General features: G+C 46.5%; 1 protein-coding gene across 8 annotated transcripts in view; it reads right to left on the reverse strand.

The window, feature by feature from the left end:
• Nucleotides 1–22,489, reverse strand: part of MPRIP (myosin phosphatase Rho interacting protein) — a 172,352-nt gene that overhangs the window by 36,974 nt on the left and 112,889 nt on the right. For all 8 annotated transcript variants that reach the window (XM_073361865.1, XM_073361861.1, XM_073361864.1 and 5 more), the window contains 6 exons: nt 12,611–12,752; nt 11,841–11,957; nt 5,766–5,822; nt 2,765–2,833; nt 2,105–2,194; nt 1,451–1,560 (listed from right to left, as the gene is read on the reverse strand). In XM_073361865.1, the coding sequence (XP_073217966.1) occupies nt 1,451–1,560; nt 2,105–2,194; nt 2,765–2,833; nt 5,766–5,822; nt 11,841–11,957; nt 12,611–12,752 (585 nt within the window). The remainder of the gene's footprint in view (nt 1–1,450; nt 1,561–2,104; nt 2,195–2,764; nt 2,834–5,765; nt 5,823–11,840; nt 11,958–12,610; nt 12,753–22,489) is intronic.

Here is a 22,489-nt window from a genome sequence, read left to right on the forward strand (position 1 = left end):
TTCCAATCCACATCACTGACCAAACTCGCTCATTGCACAAAAATTCTGAAATAAGCTAAATTAAAACTATTGCAATTGACCTAGATTTATTTTTGCTAACTTGACAAAACAGGAATTTACACAAATCCTTAGAGGTTTAACTGTCCCCTCTAATTTACTTGGTCTTGTCCATCTTCGTAACTACGCACATCGGAAGATACCATTGTGTGGAAATCAAGCATCAAGACCAGGTTGCTTCTTCCCTTCTCTCTCATTTTAATTTTAAAAATGAATGAAAACTTCAGGACTTTCTATCTGGAGTGCAGAAAACGGGGAGCATGCAGTGACTCACAAGAGATACAAACCACAGAATGTTAATACAGGAGAGAACACAGTTTTCCAACCTGGGCTTCAGCACCGATAGTTTCAAAGAGAAGTTTTTCCTGGGAATGCATGGAAATCAAACATATGCAGGAGTGAGGAAAGAGGAGGATTCCCAGAGAGCCATGAGAGATCCACCAGCCAGCCCTGTCAGGGGTGAGGGGGTATTTGAGTGGGAGAGGGGAAAGAGATCATGGAACATCTCTGGATAGACAGCACTGGGTGGAGACAACTCTTCCACTGATGCTGGGGGAATCAGGCACAAATTCACTTGCTGCCAGTTGAGTATGCATAAGAGAAAAGGGGTTAATTGTGTGGGTGCATCTTCCTGGCTGGCTGTTGTGTAGTGAATGAACCCAGGGATCAGGATGTGTGTGGCTTGATGCAGTGCCGAACTACGATAATTTTTAGTTGAGAGAAAGTAAAGCCCACTTTACCCACAGCTGCAAGGTCTGACAGCAGGTATTATATGAAATTTGTGAGTGCCTTCCTCTTGTACGGAAAGCTTTCCAATTGGACGAAGGCCATCCTGTATCTTACATGAAGGGGAAGAAGTTGTTGCAGCTATCTAAAAGGTCAGAGAAGAAATGCTTCTCACTGAGCACAGACTAAAATTGGGTTCAAGCAAATTCAGCTTTTAATTTAAAAATTGGCATTTGCTGAGGTGACAGGCTGATCTTGCTGAAAAGAGGAAATGGGAAACCCAATATAACCAACCCCAAACCAGGGGTTGCACACACATCTAAGAGTGACCATGAATACAGGTGCGTGCCTCTAGGTGAGGCAGGTGGGTGTGCAAATGATCTTTAGCAGATGCAAGCTGGAGGAACGCTCCCTTCTGCAGATGGTTGCACATCGGTGTGCAAAACAGGAGGAACTTCGGTTCTATGCATCTTGTGCCACTGCATAAACAGCAGGAGAGCAAACGGTGTCCAGCCTAAGCCCAGAGAATGGGAATAGCCAGAACATTGAGTGGGAGGGACCAGAAAGAGTCAGAAAGGGGGTGGGTATTTCTGGACAGCAAGTGAGAGGATAGAGGGGAATGGGTAAAATGGGAGAGATGGGCATTGTTCTTTTCCTAGTTCTTTACCTGGTCACATCTGGAGCAGCTGTGGGGCGAACGTGCTTCATGATTGTCTGGATCCAGTTTCGTCGAATCCCAGAGGTCATGGCAGACAGGGTGAATTCCCCTTCTTTAGTCTAGGCAAAGAGGAGGAGCAGGTCAACATGGCTGATTCTATTGGGCAGCACTTTCCTTCCCTTCAAGGGGTTGCCAGGACTCACTCCCCAGCCTCACTCTTCATCCCTCAGTGCAGAGACTAGAAATCTAGGTCATAGTGTGGTACCGTGTAGACAAGCCCTGAGTTTGCCAAATGTGTATCACTCAAGTTCTTAAGAACATTTTCATTGGGTATTTGGGAGAGAACCATTAAATCCACTCCTTTCTCCCACCCCCATTTCTTACCAGCAACTATTGATCAAAACATGAACCAATGACTAACCAATCACATGCTTCAAGGCACAAGCTGGTCACCATGTGAGGGGAGTCAGGAAGACATTTCCCTTCCCATCGGATAGTATCCACAGTGATGTGTTATAAGAGTGGTTTCATTTCCCTCTGATCCATCCAGCATTGGTGACTGCTGGAGATGGACCACAGAGTCTGTTGGGATAAGGAAGCGTCTGCCAACCTCTCTACAACTGCTCCCCATAGCAGTGTTCCCGTTCCCCAAAGCATTCTTACATGGATCTGGAAGCCATAGTTCCGCTGAACTGGATATTCGGTGACATCATAGCATGTAGACAAATCAATTTCTCCATCCAAATCAGCTGCCTGGGGAACGAGAGAGAGGAAAACTGTAGGGATCGTTGCACACTAAAAGTGTGCGCACCCATGTTCAAAAGCAACATCTAACAAGAAGCCACTTAGGAAACTTCACCACAAGGTCAGCAGTCTCGTTCTCAGCATCAAGGACTTACGGCAAGACACATAGTAGAGCCCATATAGACATATTAACATGGATGCTCCACGCCATCAAAGGGCCTGCAGAGTTGGGATAAAGAGTGATCAATCTCCTGTTCAGGAAGAGACGTGGCTTTGATCTGGGGTTGCACCAAGCTCTGCCTCTCATTGAATCCCTGAGGACTGGGAGCTTGAGAATGTGCACTGCTGGGGATGCTCTTGTTGCTGGAAGCATCCAATTAACTTCAAATGCACCCCCAGGCTTTCTGCTCTTCTAGCTCACTTGCGAGGCACAAACACAAATCCAAACAGGAACCTGAACTCCCACCCAGGACACAGCTGTGTTCATATGGAGAATTGTAGGAGCAATGCTGAAGTCATTTAGGACTTACCAGAGTCTGCAATGAATAGGGTTTAAACTCTGAGGAAAGAGACACCTACCTCCTCTGCCACGGAATCCCTGTAGTATCTCAGGCTCTGATCCGTCAGCACAAACCAGTGTTTCTTCCACTAGGAAACAAACAAGGCAGACCCTTTAACAAGCTGTTCCTTTCCCACGCCTGGGGCGGCTGCGGTATCACCTCACAGCTCACTAAGGTAAAGGTAGAACCGTTGACCACCCCCCTCTGTTGTATAAACAGCTGGGCAGACTGCAATGACCCGCTCTGTGCTCTGGTGGGACACTCAACCTCTCACAGCTGAAAGCCAGTAGAAAAATCAATGAGAGGGAGAGGGCTGCTGAGGTGAGTCAAGAACATGGCTTCCACCTATAGGATCCTCTCCTGTCTGAGTGGCGATGTTTGTTGAGCCAACAACAGTTTGAGCTGCAAAGGCTCCACCATCACTCAATGATAACACGTGGCCATGACCAGAAAAGTCATCACAAATATGTTGCATTCCTTGGACCTTCAGAGTCCTTCCTTTGCAGTTTACTGACAAGACACCATGTTTAATGACTGCATTCTTAGGCTCAGAAGGACGTGTTCTTCATGATTTATGAATTTGGACAGATAACATTCCTGTTTATTTCTGAAGCAGATAGGAATTGGGTGGTTTTCCCTTAACTAGGTTGTAAGTGACCCCTCTAGTGGCACTCCCTGTCTGTTTCAGAGGCCACCACAATCCTTGAGAGCAGCAATGTAGCTAGACCTTGCATTTTGCATGTAGTTAGTATCACAGTTATTTGGATCCCTCCCCACTGTGTTTGCAAGGGTCCTTCACATTACCTCTATTGTGTTAAGAGCAAAAAACTCACAATAATTTCCAAATATTTGCCCCTTGTTTTTGTCCATTTAAAGTAACGTACTGCTATTATTATTTATATTACTGTACTGCTTAGGAGCCCTAGTCATGAACCATGGGCCCCACTGCATTAGCTACTTCACAAAGCTTGAACAAATGGACAGCTCCAAAGAGCTTACACTTTACATAAGAACATGAGAACAGCCACACTGGGTCAGACCAATGGTCCATCTAGCCCAGCATCCTGTCTTCTGACAGTGGCCAATGCCAGGTGCCCCAGAGGGAATGAACAGAACAGGGTAATTTATCAAGTGGTCCACCCCCTTTCAATCAGTCCCAGCTTCTAAGAGTAACATAAAAATGGCCATACTGGGTCAGACCAATGATCCATGAGACAAGAGACAAAAGATGGATACAGAAAGGCATTTCTTTCAGAACTCGCATCCTAGCACTTCATTCGAAGTGTTGTAGCTAAAAATCAGGGTTTAATAACCATATTAATTTCCTTGACTTGCTGCCAGAGAGAGTCCAGTTCCCCCATCTAAGAGAACCAGATCAAACAGTTCTATGCTTTCCCTTGTAAGTGTTGCCTTTCAGTTACATGCACTAGTATTTCCAGCCCTGTTTGCATGGAAAGAGACATTTTCTGATGAGAACTGAACCCAGCCAAACCTGGATCTCATAGCTCGATTTGTAGTCTCCCTCCCCGCCCAAAAAAAAAAAAAAAAAAGAGCTGACTAAATTATGATTCCAGTCTGTAGTGCTGGGGATTAATAGAAAGGGCAGAGCTTGGATCTTCACGCAGCAGACTGAGATGCAATGGTGGCAGGCAGGAGAGCACTGCTAAACTGAATGCACTGGATGTGCAGAAAAGCAATGAACAAACTTGACATCATTTTTACAGTCCGTCGTTTTCCTGATGGCAGCGGCACTTTGAGGAGAGGATGGACTCCCCACCAATTCCCCAAGCTTCAGAATCTGTACCCTAGCCCCAGCTTACACAGTCCACATCACTCCCCCAGCCTCCCCGGCTGGGGAGGGAGTGGGGGCAGGGGGAAGACAGAGGGAAAATCAAGGGAGGGGATTATTTATAAATAGTAACATGAGCTCAGTCACAACCCAGTATTATCTGCCAGCCTTTAAGGCTGTGGGAGCTGAGCACTTAACCACAACCCCTGAGGGACGGAAGGAGAGGAAGGTGGGAAGCTGGTGCTTCCATTAGTGCCTTAATGGAGACATTCTGATTTAATCTAATTGCTCTCTCTCTCATTGTTCCCATGATTCTGAGGGCGCATGTTCTGCACCTGATTAGTGATTCTGAAGAGGTGGCTGTGACCACAAGGGAGATGAGGCCAAGAGAACCAATGGTGCAACCCCCGCTGACCTCAACTCCCTAGAAACCTGTTGAATGACATTCAGATGCAGGGGCCTGAATCCTCTGCAATGCAGAATGCCAGCCATTCCTGCCCCAAGTAGGCCCTGCTTATGTGGTGATGGTGGGGAGATAGGTAGAGCTCACCTAGCAATGGCTGCCTGGCCTGTGCCAGGCTGTAGATTTGACCGACTTCTCCCTGCACACTGCTCTGCCAAGATGCCTCCCCCCAGGTATAAAACAGGGCAAATACAGATCTACCTTGCAGGGGCGGTACAAGTTTGTTACTGTGGGAAGGTGGAAAGCGCTATATAAATGCTGAGCACTGCACACGAATCATCTTAGGAGCCTGAAACGTGTGTGTCTCTCTCTCTCTCACTCACACACACACACCCCCCCCCACACCCATACCTTTTCCCTTATTAACCTGTTCAGATCAGGAGTTCAGGCCCTCATAGTTCTACGGCAAGGTAGGAAGCTGAAAATGCACCAGCTCTGACGGGGGGAAATCTTGAGTCCTGTCCCAGGGGCTGGACAGGGTGGAAAGCCTTTTGAGTTCATCTTTAACGAAGAATCTGTCCTGCTCACAAATGAGCAGCCACACAGCTGCACCCCTTGGCCATTTATTTGGATTCTGGGTGTAGCCACAGCGCCATGTGCACAAACGCAGACAGACAACTGCACTGTGCCAGGCCACAGGGAAAAGGGACAGTCCTCTCTCCAAGGAGGCCATGTTACAGGTGGGCAAATGCCTGGTTACATACAAATGCTGACTGACCACAGCATCCAAGATGGTGGCTGAGAAAGAGCACGTCCCACTAGACTTACCTGTCCATCCTCGTATTGCTTCGTCAGCCATCCCTTCTTGAAGTTCAGCAGGTCAGGCTGCAAAGAGAGGAAAGAAGGAGACATTTAGATCTTTTCAAGGATTCAGATGAAGTGCTGGCTTCCAACTCTACCATGGAGAAATCCCTCAGCAATGGTTTATACAATATAATTAAGGCTATGATTTTGTCATGGACATTTTTAGTAAAAGTCAGGGACAGGTCACATGTAATAAACAAAAATTCACAAAAGCCGTGACCTGTCCCTGACTTTTACTAAAAATGTCTATGACAAAATGGGGAGGGAGGAGTGTCCAGCACCCTGCCCTGCTGTGGCTGGGAACTGTGGCCCCTGCCCACTGGGTGGGAGCTGCTGTGGCTGGGGAGATGCGGGGGGATTCTTCCCCAGGCCGGGGAGCTGCAAGGGTTCCCCTGCTACCTGCTCTGGGGGGTCCCTTTAACCCACAGGGACTAGGGAGCTCCGGGGGATGCCCCCGCCCGCGGACGCTGGAGAGATATGGGGGATTCTCCCCGCCTGCCCCACGGCGACTTGGATTCCCCCCCAGGCTGGGGAGGTCCAGAGGGAGCAACAGTGGGAACGCTGGGGTAGGCAAGGCTGCTGGCTTTTTAACCCAGCCTGTCTAGACAAGATGAAAGAGGCTGCTGCAAACAAGGCCTTGGTGTTTCAGAGATTAGGTATCACCTGGGCAGCCACGGTCATGCAGAAGGTATTTTGCAGGGGAACCCACGTGCCCTGCTGCCATTTCTTACAGAGTCCCCTTCATAACAAAGAACAGCTAGTAAGAAGAGAGGTAAGGAAAAGCTGTCAAGTTCCCAAGCTTGCTGGCTGGAGAAGTTATTCTCTGTTCCCCAATTCCTCAGACATACAGCAGCACAAGGAGCCACTGACTAGCCAGGTGTTTTAATGGTGACTGCACAGCTGTCCTACTTCCTCCTCCAAGGCACGCAAAGCGTACAAGACTGAGTGCAGCAGTGCCTGGGCAGGGAGGAGTCATCAAAACAGAGAGCAAAAAAATAAGCCAAGGAAACTGGCCAGGAGAGGGTGGGAATCAGATGTGAGACAGATGGAAATTCATCAGCTCTCCAGGGGAAAGCAAGCAGATGGGAGGTCTCCAAATGGAGACTAGTTGTGCAAAGCTCAGCATCATCGCAGACACTGACCAGCTAGCGCGGTCCAATCAGGCTTCAGTTTCAGGTTTGGCAATCCAATCAGATAAAGTTTTTAAGGCCCAGCTTGACAAAGCCCTGGCTGGGATGATTTAGTTGGGGTTGGTCCTGCTTTGAGCAGGGCATTGGACTAGATGAACTCCTGAGGTCTCTGCCAACCCTAATCTTCTATAATTCTAAAGTTCCCATAAGCAAGAAAACAGCCCCGTGGCTAGAAGAGCAGGAGCCAGGTGCCTCCTGCTCAAGGATTCTTTGGACTTTTGCCACTAAAGTGTAAAAAGAAGGTTGCGGCGGTATCTATGCTGGTCCTTGCGCTGGCTGAGTAGGCAGAGATTGCGGGCAAGGGCGAAGTTCAGCAAAGTGCAAGTTTCCCCGACAGCAGCCACACACAGCCAGCAGAAACCTGCTCAAGAAGTTCCACTTCCACCCCCTCCCATCACCCAAGATCCAGCTTTTGCTTCACGCTGGCCAGACCCCATATAGTTAGTCTATGCTACTGGAGCAGGAAGATGACTGGGGGGATGAGGGGAGAGAAGATGCCGCCGACATGGAGACCAGCCTATTTATCCAGAACATCGTGTTGGGTTTCTCCATTGTTTCACACCGAAGTGGTGCCAGCTGTGGTCCCCGATATGCCCCCGGGAGGCAGGGAGAGGCAGAGTGTTGCCTTCCTTGTGCATACCAGGGTGCCATATTACTGCTCAACTCCAGGCGTTGCACACGAGCTTTTCATCCTTCGAGACTTGGGGAGCGACATCCATGGACTTCGCAGCTTTCACTGGTGTGACGGGGAAGGAGATTTTTCTCCAAAGCAAGCCAGGTTCTAAGGGCCCTGCTCTCCCCCCCGCCCCATTAGCTCTTAGGTACCAAACCCTGGAGTCTGCTGGCACAATCAGAAAGCCCAGGCCTACCTTATCCTTGTGGCTCTTCATTAGTCTTCCATCCACAAAGCCTCCTTGCCCCCACTCCCTGCTTCTCTGCCTCTATTTATAAACTCTGCTTGGCATGGCTGGCAGCTGGCAATCACGTGGTACAGTGCGTATCAACATATGGCCGAGTTCCTATTTACGAGGCCATGAAATACCCTAGAGGTTTGCATGAAGGGAGTACCAGCATCTCATAACCCTATATGGAACCCTGGTCAGATTTCCTTATAAGTGGATTTAATAGTAGGCTGCACCTAAAAGAACAGCCTTTAACTCTGAAGAGGGGACTTTTCCACACAGGGGTGAGCTGAAAGTTTCTTATTTCGCATCCTGTTTATTGCATGTTAATGTAGGTGGTGGAAGTATTTTCCCTCCCTCGCTGATCAGCTCCTCCTTCAGCTTCAGCCTGCAGGCAAAATATAATCCTGTTTTTAGGACATCACAACCTGTTGTCATGAAAGTGACGGATGCCAAGCATTGCGGCTTTGAAACCTCACAGCAGGATCAAGTCAGAGATGCAGCTGGGAGCGGAGGAGGAGGAGGAGTAGGAGAGAAGCCAGGTTTAAATGAACCAGCACAAATCTATTGGCAATGGCAAAGGAAGCCGTGAACACAGGGGAAAGGAAATCTAAACAGAAATCTGTTAAATCCAGTTTGTCCCTCAATGTCCTTAAGCGGAAGGATACCCAGTTCAGCATCACAAAAACCAGGGGAATAATACCCGAACACTGCTCCAGAAACACTACAGAATCCGAAGAGGAGACAGCAAAGAGATTCACCAATGGCCAGGACCACCCTGCATTTGCAATAGCATGACCAGGTGGGATATGCCCACTGGACCCTAACAGATAATCCCTGTTGAAAAGGCAGCCTTGAATGCTGCATGGATTGGGCACAGGTAAGAGACTGTGCTGAGTATCCAGAGCTTCCAGAAACCAAGCTCACTAAGTTATGCGAGCTGCAGCATCTTTATTTTATGATTGGTTAACCTAATGAAAGAGCCCGGATTCTCTTGTGAGAGAAGGCGATGTTCTGATCATACCATCAGTGGTCCTGGTGAGCCACAGCCCCGCTGCAGGCAAAGACTACAGAAAAGAGCTTCATGATCACCCATGGAGAGATGGAGAGCTCTGTACTGCTACGAAGAAACTGTATTTTGGATCCACGTTCATTTGTTCCCAGCCAAGCATTTTGCAGAGGAAAGCAGAACTAGTGAAGATGTTACAGACTTTCGAGGGCAGAATACTTACTTGCTGAAAAAAATTGTAAAGGAAGGGCAGGGTCATCATTACAGAAAAATTCTGGGAGGGGCAAAGTTCTGTCAGCTTCTAGAACGCTGTGTGTGATTATATTATATCCAGAAACGTTGGATGGAGCATACAGAGCTATGAAAAGTCTGGGGTTGGGGGTGGGGTGGGGGTGGCAACTGCCACCCTGCACCATGACAAATGACATCCCTGGGGAACAATCTTCTATTAAAGCAGAATTAGATCCCTGCTTAGCAAACCTTCAAAGTCCACTAGAGCTCTTAGTTTAAACTTAGTGAAACTAAGGATTTAAAAGCCACAGTAGCAAGAAGATGCTGTTAAGTTGCCTCATCAGTAACAGAACCATATTTCAAGGCAGAAGAAGGGGTTTCATTGAAACATTGACCCAGAACGACAGAAGACAACAGAGCTTTTTAACCGTCAGCTGGTAGTGAGCCTCCAGCCAAATGAACAGACAAGCACTAGCTTGGCTCAAGCTAGCATGCTAACAAATACCAGCATGGGTGTTGTGGCACGGGCAGAGCAGCTTAGGCTAGTCACCTGAGCTCAGACCCAGGCGGTTGGGTGGGCTGACCCTGGCAGCCAGCCTGAGCGGTCGCCTATGTCATAATGCTGCTAAATTTTAGCATGCCAGCTTGAGCGGAGCTAATGTGCGTCTGTCGCCCTGGGCTAGGAGGCTCACTCCCAGCTACAGGGTAGACATACCCTTAGGCAAATCTGTCACCGCACCTAGTGTTTGCTGTATGCCATGCACAGACATGTGGTGAGGGGGATCAGTGCCTTTGTACAAGGAACTAGAGCCAGAGCTTGAGAAGAGCCAGATGCTGGAACTAACAACTTGGTGGAACTAGAAGGTCCATGATGACCAGGTCAAATAGAGGGATGCACACAGACTGGGGGACAAAGAGACAGACGAAATATGGACCTGAGAGGGACCCAAGGACTCGACCCCAGTGCTTCATCCACACATGAATGATCCTCCACAAACCAAAGAAACCCTGACAACAAAGGTGAAGTGGGTGAATGCAACCCTTAGCCTGTGTCTGAGAAGAAAGACTTGCCTGATAATAAATGTCCCAGTCCCATAGGACTAGCCAAGTCTTCAGGGGAAACTTGGAATCACAAAGTTATAAAACAGGGGGAGAAAAACAAGTGAGTGAATGAGGTTGGTAACAGAATTGTTCAACTTCTGTTACTTTAACAGCAGGAGTTGCAAAATAAAGGGATAAGGGGTGCAGGGAAATAGTGCATATCCTGCTAATTGGACTACGTAATTCCTTGCCTTAACTAAATGGTTAACACAAAGTCACACTTCTTGAATTGCGCGAATACTACGTAACTTGGGAACAGCGCTAACGGCATAAAAATAAAGAGCTTTTGTAGATGTACAAATCCTACAATAAAAACGGATATATAAATGCAATGCTTTGTGTGTGAGCGCGTGCTGGGTGGGCGTGCGTGTCTGTACACAAAGCTTGAACAAAAGCTGTTTGCAGACAAACATGTAGCACTTATTTAGAATGGCTCAGGGTCTTATGCCCAGAGCTGCATGCTCATTTATACCACCCACTAGCATACAACACTGAGTAGGTGGGAGGAGAGCACTGCTTGAAGTTATCTCATTTTGTTCTGCTAACCTTGTTTAAGTCTGGTTGGCATTTGAATCACAGAGAAATACAAAGCCTTACCAAAATTTTGTGTTGCAAAAATCATTATTTCTAAAACTTATGCTGTGCTCACATTGCTAAATAAAGACCTCTGTTGTCAAGGAATGCAGGCCTGTGAAGCGACTTTAAACATAAGGGGGTTGTGTTATTTCACAGCAAAGTAGAAGGAATAGAACTTCTGGGAAAGCTTTGTGTATTACTGCCCATCTTTAACATTGTTGATTGCAAGTGGAAGGAAGCTACGGATTTCAGTTTCCAAACTTTCCTCTCAAGCTTTCTTCCACTGATGTCTACTTTGCATAAATACACAAAGTAAAGATTTTAAGAATACTTCAGTGTTCATTTGTTAATTTTTCTTAATACACCAAGTCTGAGGTGTTGTTATCTGACTGCATGGGAGTGGTGAACTTGCAATTGATCTGATTCTGGAGCACTGAATGGGACCCAGGAAATTGTATTAACCTGCTGAAATGGTCTGAGTAAGCCACCTCAGATGGGAATGACAGTATGTGAAAACAAAAGAAGGGAGTGTTCCTTTCTGGTAATGGTTGGGCTGATTTGTCACCTTAAGCACATGGCACCTGCATGGCAAACCATAACATTCAGGTAACTGACTATTACACAGAAAAATTGTTTGCCAAATAGGGAAATGAGGAGCCAGTTCCCAGATCAGCTCTTGCATCTGCTCAATGCTCTTAGGAAAACGAACCCCTCCTCCAAGTCTCTGCCTCTCCACTGCCCTGGCAGGGAGATGGACTAGATAAATTATAGGCTCTCTTTTTTCCAGGTCTAGCTTCTAACATACTCTGGGCCAAATTCAGATTGGGTTCAAGTAAATTGAATTGCAGCTGTTTACACCAGATCTGCACTTGGCCCCTAGTCCACCGTGGGGGTTGAGAGCAATGGCAGAGGAGCTCTCACAAGGCTAACAGCTGAAAGAGATGGAGCGTTTCCATTCAACCAAGAACGCCATGCCAATGTCTTCATTCCCACATGCCAGTATTGAATGAAAAAAACCTTTTGGTCTCACCGTCATGGAGGACTCAGTGGATCTTCTATCCAGTGATTTTGCTCTACGGTGTGGAGACAAAGGGGAAGCTGAGACTTCCAGGATGGATCCTACTGCTGCAGTTTCAGAGGTGAAGTCCTGAAAACAGAATTAGCCCAGATTACCGCATCATCAACACAAAACAGCAACTCCCATCTCTCACAATGTCAAAGACCCAGTGGTGTACGTTTCTTAGACTCCATAATTAAAATTAATGAGCTCACACCATACTTTTCTTTGTGTGCTTTTAGAAGCATCTGGCCCTTCTGGACACAGAGTCCGAGGCATTAGACTGGCTCCAGTACATCTAAACTCACTTTAGGCTACAAGATTTTCAAGATCACATACTTCTATTAGTTAACTTCTTTTTATTAATACTTCATGTCATCTGCTGTGTTTTTTCTATGCCAGATCTGATGCCTCCCTTTCCTATCCCGGAGGAAGAGAGAGAGAAAGGTGATTTGTCTTCTGTTCTGATCCCACCACCGAAGCAAGGAGACTGAGCAGTGAGTGGCAAATCAGCGCTGCTCACTCGTGCTCGAGGCCTGCCCGCTGTGGTACATGCGCCCTCTGTCCCAAGACCTCTAGATTCTGTGCTCCATGCACAGAAATTGCCAGTTAGGACCTGAAGTCAAGGACAATCCTAGCTGTACTAGGAAGAGCACTAAATATAAGCTGCCAGCCAAAACCACATCCTCCAAGAACATAGGCAGGTGCCTTCATCCTACCTCAGAGAGAAACGAAAGGCTTACCCGTTTCCTGGGGAAAACCCTCTTCTCACTCCTGCCCTGACGTGTCTCGCTGGAAAGGGAGGGGCCTGCGGACGCATTGGTTTCCATATGCTCTGCATTCTCTATATCTAATGCCTCAAATTTTTCAATTACCTGGGACCGCCTGGAACAGAGAGAGAGAGGAAACCGGTGCCTGTTTAACGCAAAGCAGCGATTGTTTTGCGAGTCACTACAGAATCCCATAGAGCAAGAGGCTCTCCCAGGGTAGCGGCAACAAGGGTTACATCCTACAGAACTCTGAAAAGCTGCTCCTCTCGAAGCCTGTGCATTCATGCCTTTTTGTTCAAGTTCCCCCTTCATGCTGGAAAACATGGGGGATTCAAGTCAAAGAGCAGGTCTCAACTAGACAGGCAGGACTTTACCTGCAGGCTCTGAAGCCATAAGAAAAGATTACAGAACGCTTGACTTCCAGCCTAGGGGAACTACCTGCTTGTGTCAGGTCAAACTGGGATGAACTCTTTGCTGGTCATGTACTATAGAAAAGGGGCTCTCCTGGTCTCTGATACACACTCAGCCAGAGGTAGCAGATTTCATATGGAAAAATCTGACCTTTCACAGCTTCTGAGCTCCAAGTATGTTCCACCTCCACACCAAATTATTTTTAATATTATTAGTAGGGTCCGTTTGCCCTTCTTCTCCCCCCCCTAATATTTGCACATGATTTAATGCAACAGGGTCTCAATGATCTCCCCCCCCCATTCACAATGGCTAGTGGATTGTGCCACAGAGCTTTCCTGCCCTGGCACATTATTTTTAATCTTGAAAACATTTTCTAAACCAGCAATAACTATTTTTCCCAATGAGCCTTCCCCATTCGGCATCTTTGGTTCTGTGTTCATCCCTTCACTGTCCGACACTGCAGCAAACCAAGCCGTAGACCAGCGTTGCCCTGAGAACGTTTACAGATGTAGAGAGGAACATTCTCAGAGTACAAAGGAAAAAGGATATTTTCTGGTAGCCCCAATATAAACAGTAGGGCCCTGACCCTGCAAAGATTCACCCACATGCTTAATGCTATGCTCTGTGAGTAATCACATACACTTTTAGTAGGACTATTCACAATGCATAAATTAAGTGCATGTGTACATTTTTGTAGGGTTAGTGCATTGGTCATCAGAGTGCTGCTCCTGTCCTTGTCTGCAAACATCAAAAGCTATTACTGCAGTAACATGGCATACTGGTCATTTCAAAAGGGTCCTCTTTGTCTAAACCACTCTGCATATCCTGTATGGAAGGAGGTTATTTGCTGCAACACTGACCAATCTTCAACTGCAGTACTAAGCAGCAGAGCCTCTCATACAAGACACTGGTCACCCCTTGCTCTAATAGCAGAGAGGGGACAACTCTTATTTTATTTTTTTTTTTATATATATATATTTTGAGGGGGATGGGCAAGGAACCAACCCAAAACATCTCCCTAAGCCCAAACCACAAGCCTTCTGAGGTTGGGAGAACTGCCCACTTTTGCAGCTGGGATCAGCAGCACGCTAGTATGTCATGCCCGACCCCATAACGGGAACTACTGGAATTCTCAAAGAGGCCTGGTAGTGAGAGATTTTTTAGAACAATTTTGTACAGCCAAGAGGTTCAGATAAGGATCAATCTCTGGGCTTTTATCTGAGACTAGGAACCTTTTTAGAGATTCACCCATCACTAGCACATGCAACAGAGGAGCCCAAGCTGCAAAATTTGGACCCTGATTTTGAACCTTGCTAAAAGTTCAATGCATTGGAAAGATGAGGCCACATCACAATATCTGGATCCAAATTGGGCTTAAATTCTTAATCATAAGGTTTAGAAGTGTTTGAATCTGAGTTTAGCTCATGTTCATCTCCAACATATGTATTTAAAAAACAAAAAAACCAAAAACGCATCATCGAACAGCAGCCAATTCAGGAGAAATAAGTTGTTTAGTTACCAAAAAAATATTTTCCATTCTTCTCTTAAAAGGGAAATTGTGAGGTCAGTTAGGGTTTTACAAATTTTTACCAAATTTCATAAAGTAAAATATGGCTTAAACATAAACTTTCTCTTGCGGTGTTTGCAATCCCAACAATGCAGCACAGAACTAGACCATAAGAACCAGACAGCGAAATCAACTAGAAACAAGAGTTTACTAGGTCTGCATTCACTGGAAAAGATAAAGAAAGTGCAAAACGTAGACAACATCAGTAAGGACAGTCTTTTAAATCAATCAAATTTTAGAAATAGCTCACTCCATTTGAACCATCTAAGGCCCCAATCCTGAAAGCTGCAGGCTAGAAACCTGCGCCCTTGTAGAGACCAATTAAAGCCCCACATAGGTGCAGAGGTACACTCATACAATGCAGCCTGCAGGATTGGGGCCTAATCTTTAGTAAAACAGGTAAGGGGAATTTCTTTGCATACTTGATTTTTAACCCAACAGTGCCCCTTTCACCAGCCCAGCCTTCTCTCTCGGACTCAGTTTAGCATGGAATAAGAGACCCATAAATTAACACTGTCTCTTCCCTTTCAGGTGAAGTTCTGAAGAAAATTAAAAACAAAACCAAAAAACCAAAAGCAAGTTGATTTCTCATGAAAGGGGCTGCACCATCGAGTTGTCTACGGCTTGAGATTGAGATGAGATGGTAGCGAAGCAGGCGGAATAAAGGACACGTCACACAGCAACACAGGAGGAGGAGGTGGAGAGCAACAAGACCTGGAAGAAAACAAGGCTGGAAAATGAATGAACAGAAAAGGAAATATATATCTATATCTCTCTATATAAATAAATCAAAGCAAAATCATCCCAAGAATTCATTACCAAAGGTGGGGGGGAAGGAGAATCATAGCAACCAAATCAAAGCACCCAGTGTTATCATCATTAGATTGCTCCCTCCATTGGTTAAATATTTCAAGACAGGTATTGCAGTGGCTGACAAAGACACAGTGAGTGTGTGAGAGAGCTGAGATTAATCCATTCTCTGTTATCCCATGCGGATGACAGCTACACATGGGCACCTGAGAGAGAACCTGCCCCTACGAACATCGGCTCCAAACTTCAAAGAAGATATGAAGTATTTAAAGAGATGTGGTGTCATTCAGTACTCTCTCAACTCTTAAGCTAGTCCTAGGGAGCTCATCTTCCATGCAAGCTATTAATCTGCTCCAGGCCACTGAACACAAGCCACAGAATTGAGTTAAAGTAAAGGGGGAGCTACAAAGACTGACAACAAAATCTATAATTAAAATGATTTTCTTTGATGGGGAAGAGTTTTGTTGTATTCATTTATTATTTAGCTGCATGAGAGATTGTAAGAGTGTTTCAGAGAGACAGGAAAGGGAATTACCCCAAGGGATGCACAACATTAGAGGACTGTTACAAGGAAAAAAATAAATAAAATGAAAGGAAGGAGTGAGTAACCTCTGTTTACAAAGCAAAGGTGTAATGCATTGGGGTTGCAGGGGGACGACACTCACTTCTAAGACTCAAAGACACAGAGAAGGTGTCTGAGAGAAATCCATCAGTACAATTTGTCTGCAATTTCAGGGCAGCTCTGTGATTTACTGAAAATAGGGAGAAATATTTCAGCAAACATGTAACTATGATTCCATAGCAGGTCCCAATTCCTGTAATCAGAGGAGGGTAGAATTTAGGACATGGGTCATGTCTACACTACCAACTTAAGCCAACCTATATTAGGTCAACTTACAGCCACCACAGTAACTACTGTGGTGGTTCATGTCCACACAACTGCGCATCCTCACCAGGAGTGCTTCCACCAACTTACGAGGGGCAGTGTGGGGGGCCAAGAGCCCGAGCTCACAGCTCCATGTGCAGCTCCCCGCCAGGAGCTAGGCTGACCCCTCTGGGCTCTTGGCTCCCTGCTCTGCGCTTGAAGCCGGAGAGCTGCCGGGTTCCCTGCAGGGAGCCGTGAGCCTCGGTGCAGCCAGGGAGCCCGGTCGGCAGCCCGGCTGGGAGTGGGGAGCCCCCCACCCATCCCCAGGTGACAGCCTGAGCTGTGAGCCAGGCTTTCTTGTCAATTTCACACTCCAGCAGGAAGCCATGAAATGGAAAAGAACGACAGCCAACAGACGATGTAAGTAACCCACTGTGTCTACATGGACACTGCGTCACCCTAACTACACCGACATAAGCCCTACGCCTCTTGTGAAGGTTGGAGTTATGATATCAGTGTAGGAGAGCACTTACGTTGGTGGGAGCAAGGCTGTAGTGTGGACACTGACATAATTAGGTCAACATAAGTGCCTTACGTCAACCTAACTCTATACTGCAGACCAGGCCTCAGTAAGAAGAATCTCCTTTAAAACCCTGCAGGTTATAAGCAAGCATGGGCAAACACCAATCAATCAGAGGGCCTCAAAGCTCTGCAGAGATCAGCACTGAGTAGCAGTGGAATGTGCTATCATTACTAACATGACACGCACTATACAGAGAGTGAATGCCACATGAAACTCCCAGCTACAGACAAGTGCCCACATCACGGTTTCAGAGGATACTGTGGTAACCCAAGGAGCAGAGCTTGTGTGGTTAGTCATCACATCTGAATTCCAGTTACCTTTAAGCCTTCTCTCGCTAGATGGCAGTAAGATTTTTGCTAGATCAAAAATTGCCCATCATAAATCCTGTATTTGTTGACAAACCCCTACAGAAGCACCACATCCAGGGCATAAATTAAGATATTACCACCTGGAGCTGGTCATGTTCCCTCTCTAGGCTCCTTGCTTGGTGTCAGTAAGGGCAGAGGCGGAAATAAATAAGGAAGCTCAGGAGGCAATGTGAGGTAAGGGTCATTTCCTTTCTCCAGCTGGTTAAACAGTTTCCAAAGAGCTTGTAAAACAGATTGTATTTGAGGGAGTAGGGGGCGATGGACTGCATGTGTCACTTGTGGGGGAAACGCCGTAGGAACCATCACACAAAAGTTGTCCAAGGAGCTGTCAGGTGGTGGAACAGCAAGGCCTGAAGAATCCGTGGCAGCTGGGAATAGGGAACAGGCATCCTTAGGTGGAATGCCAAGGCGGCGGCTGAGGAGGGTGTCGGGCGGAGCGCCCCGGGGCTCCGCGGCGGCTGAGGAGGGTGTCGGGCGGAGCGCCCCGGGGCTCCGCGGCGGCTGAGGAGGGTGTCGGGCGGAGCGCCCCGGGGCTCCGCGGCGGCTGAGGAGGGTGTCGGGCGGAGCGCCCCGGGGCCTGAGGGTTCCCGGGTAGCTAAGAGAACTCAGGTCAGGGAGGGGAGACACTGGACGAAGAAAGGAGTTATGAAATCTTATGGAGAGCCCAGTCTTCCTCTTCCAAGGTGAATGGAGTCTCACGGCACCTGGCAGAGGGGACTGGGTGAGGCTGCCCTGCTTGCACAGATCGATCATCTGACCCAGCAGAGATCTGGGTTTGAGGGTGAAGGATTCATTGTGAGAGGTCGGTAACACACAAACAAACACAACATTTCAGTGTATGCTGACCCCTGGCTTATTCCCTACCATTGTCTTGAAACCCTTTTTGTTCTCAGTCAGTCCTGTATCTGGTTTCCAGAGAGACACCCATATTCCTGTGCCTGGTTGGGGAGGACACTTGGGCTATATTTATTACTCAGCTAGCCTTTTCGGCGTCTGTGGGCACAGCATCTCCGCAAGGGCTCTTATTCCAACAACACCGAGTAAAAGCGCTACCAAATCCACCCAGAACTCAGCTAAAGGAATGTAGAATAACAAAAGCCACAACCCACACTACGCACTTGACTCAGACCCAGGCTGTTGCCTGCACCAGGGACAAATGACTGTTGTATTCATATAATTTCCATTTTACTATGACTCCAGCGCTAAAGAAACAAGCTTGTGGGCTTTGAATTCACTTCCTCTTCTCTCTTTGTTCACTGGCAATGCAAGCTGGACTGTGCAGAGATGTAGACACAGCATTGAACACCAAATTTATCACTGCAGACCAGCAAGGGGAGCTCAAACACAGACTATGTGAGACACACACCAAAATAGTGTTGTTGAAAGTTTCTCAGAAAAGGTGGGTTCACTTTAGATGTTCATAAAGAAGAGATTTAGAATATGGCAGACCGTTCCCACAGAAAATTGTAAAGGGGTCAGAGCAGGGGTACTGGAACAATTTGTATCGTTGGGGTGCTGAGAGCCATTGAATCAAACTATAAAACTTGTATATGATGGAAACTACTTCAAGCCAAGAGGTGCAGCGGCCCTCCCAGAACTCCTAGTTCCAGCACCTATGAATCAGAGGTTAAAATTTAGGTCTGAACAATCAATAGGATTCTTTTAAAACACAGTTCTGAACATTCACTATGATTATATTACTAATATAGGATCTCTTAAAATTAAAAAAAAAAAAAAAAAAAAGGAGTAAGTGTCTTTAAAACAGGACTACTAAGAGAAGAGGCTGCCCTAACTAGGGCTACTGGAAATCAGTGTATAGTGCTCTACTGTCTGGAGGTTCAATCCTCATGCAATAATTTAGGCCATGTCTACACTACCATTTATGTCAGCAACACTTTTGTGGTTGAGGGGTGTGACATACTGACAAAGCTACCGCTGCTCCTTGGAGGTGGTTTAATTATGTTGATGGGGCCGTTGGCTTAGAGTGGCTACACAAGAGATCTTAAAGCAGTGCAGCTGTCCTGCTGTAAGGTCTCTAGTGTAGATATAGCTTTGGAGTGCACTGGTGGAAGTAGGGGAGGAAAAGCTGAAAATACTGACAGACGATTAGCAAATTTATTTGGTTTCACTGCTTGACAAAGAGATGCAGTTCACTGGGGTCTGCATGAGGGTTGAATAATTCTAGGTAAATTCCCAGCATAAAATGAGATGGAGTACCTGTTAGAAAGTTACTGGACAGGATCATTCAGAATGCTCTGAAGCACTAAAGAAAAACTGGCACCTGCAGTCTGAGAAGTGAAGTTTCACAAATGCTCAATCTCAAAGGGCCCAGATTCAATGCAGAGAAAAACATGTAAACTAAGTAAATCAAATTAAAAAGCAGCCAAGCCAAGCAGAGAGTCGGGAAATGTTAATTTTTGAGTCCAGTGTTAAACCAGCTCTCTCCACCAAGTCCACCTGAACATTTGAAACACTGAAGTTCCCTGGCTCAGGGAAAATGTGACCTCTCCCGCCCACATCACCCAGATCACCTCCAGCTGAGACGAAGGTCATTTATAACTAGCTGCACTCTCTTTCAAAGCCCTGGATTACACTTGTATTCCTCCCAACTACCACTTCTCCGCATAACCCTCTTGGAACCCTTTTCTTCTCTCCTGTCAGTGTCCATGCACTTCCCAAACAATACCTTTCTGGCCAAGGAGGACTGAAGGAGGCCCTGTTCCCAGCCCCAGACATGGCCAGAAAGGGCTGTGCTGTTGAGAAGGGAATAACTCCCTTTCTCTCCTGCTTTTGGGGGACAGATCATCACTAATCCTAACAACTAGTTTGGGAAACACACGCCTTTGATTCTCACAGGCATTTATCTGCCATCTTTGTGGGAGGAAACTGTCAAGTTGAATATTTTGGAATAATTATCTGTCACTATCATCATCTTAGATCATTAAAGCTTGGAGCATTTTAAACACCTACTCCCCATCCATGACCATTTATGGTGTTTGTTTATATTTATTTTACTTTTCCCCCCTCAACTGTGAAACTAGAAACTTGCCAGTTTCACTCTATTTATAGCTGACTTCACACACTGATGAAAAGAGATCATTCCCACACTGCCCTGTCAGAGTGTGCCATCACCTTCCCCTCCCCCCTCTCAGAAACCCACCTCTTCTCAAATCATGAAGATGCTTCTCTTTATAGACGGGTAGGTAAAACTTTTTAAGCACACAAGATTTGGGGCCTACACCACTGGAGAATGTCTCTTTAAATAAAAGAGAGAGGGGGAGGAGGGAAAGCTGCTGCCTCATTGTGCTCAAACACAACCCTTCTCTGTTGGTGCTGACAATTCCACCCTCAACCCCTCTCCCAGCCCCCTGACTGCAGGCAGGGAGGAAAGGGAAACAATTGTAGGGACATTGGGAGGGGTGTGTGGGGAAGGTTGATCACAGAAAGCCCTTCTGAGTGAGCTGTTGTCACAATCTGTGTAATGACAAAATGTAGGCTGGCTTGACAGGACATTAGCCCACCTGCCCCTGAATTACGACGAGCGACAATGCAAAAGACTTGTTTATTTTAAATCTTTTCCCGGCAGCCTCAGAAATCAGACAAAAGACACCCACCCTTGTCACTGTCATTGTGCTGATGAGAGTTTATTAAAGCATGTTTTTTTTAAAATACATAAATAAAAGCAAGAGCACAGGAGACATTCATCTGCCCCCACGCGCTAGGCAGAGTAAAGTCGCTTCAAATAAAGGCAATAAATTGATTGGACATAACATAGGAGAGTTTTCACCAATGTTGACACAGCAATAAAATTCAATCTCTTGCTGCTGTATAATAGCCTCAGGAGCCCAGGGGGAAAAAAAAAGGGGGCTGGGTGCAGTAGCCTCTGGGAGGAGGAGGAACCCATCCCACCAACCAGAAAGCAGCAGGGATGAAATAAAAAAGGACAATATCTAGCAGAAGCTCTGAGATCCTTCTTTTCCCAGGTATCTGTATGCCTGTCTCCCTCATCAGATATTCCATGCCCTCTCCCTATGCCCCAGTTTGAACACACATTTGCACACCAGCGCCCCAACTGGCACTACTAACTGTTCAGAAGTAACCGCTCTAAAAAGCTATTGAATCCAGGAGTTGCGCACACATCACTGCTTTCAGCTATGCAGCATCACACTGGGGCTAGGACTCAGGAGTTCCAGCTCCAGAAGAACACACAAGCCTCTAGTACCTGAACTATTAAGCTGGCAGCAGTGGTAGACCTTTTAATATTCTGTAAGCCAACCAGGGGTACATGTACCCCTGGGGGTACGCTGAGGTCTTCCAGGGGGTACACCAAATCATCTAGCTATTTGCCTAGTTTTACAACAGGCTACACAAAAAGCACTAACGAAGTCAGTACCAACTAAAATTTCATACAATGACTTGTTTATACTGCTCGATAAATTATAACGGAAATGTAAGCATCGTATTTATATTCTAATCAGTGTATTTTATAATTATATGGTAAAAATAAGAAAGTAAGACGTCTTGCAGTAATAGTGTGGCTGTGACACTTTTGTGTTTTATGTCTGATTTTGTAAGCAAGTAGTTTAAGTGAAGTGAAACTTGGGGGGTACGCAAGACAAAAAAGACTCCTTAAAGGGGTACAGTAGTCTGGAAAGGTTGAGAGCCACTGCTATAAGCCAGCCACCAGCAGGTGACATGACCACACACACTTGAGCCAATGTTACACACTCAATTCACAAACCAAGAAATACTGTTCTTTCTCCACCCAGTGTAACAGGATGGGGTCCCCAGAAGGCAAGCACGGCATCTTTTCTGCCAGACACAGAAAGGACTATATCCTCAGGTGGGAGGAGAAAGCCAAGATATTGCTGTCTTTGAGTCTCGTCCTCCACCCAAGATTGCAGCCAGGCAGCGAAGCTACACACTGCTTGGGTGAGCACAGGTTAGACACAAATATGGTTCAGTTGCAAATCTAAATGAAGTGGAACACGCACAAGTGCAAAGCGGTGTTGCTTGTGCAATAGCAGCGGCTGTGCTTTGCAGTGCAGCTTCATGCCTGTATTAATTGTGGGCCAGCGTGAAAACAGTCCTCCAGGGGATGTGAAAAGCAAACCACAAGTGCTTGAGCGAACATGCCTGCAGGAACCCAAGTGCAAGCAAATCAGACTGACAATCAGCCCTCTAGCCCAGTGCCCTTATCTCATGGCTTACTCTACAGTCATCACATAAATGGGGCTTTTTCAGAGCA

Source organism: Lepidochelys kempii, chromosome 10 (genome assembly GCF_965140265.1).
Source record: "Lepidochelys kempii isolate rLepKem1 chromosome 10, rLepKem1.hap2, whole genome shotgun sequence".
NCBI classification, from domain to species: domain Eukaryota; kingdom Metazoa; phylum Chordata; order Testudines; family Cheloniidae; genus Lepidochelys; species Lepidochelys kempii.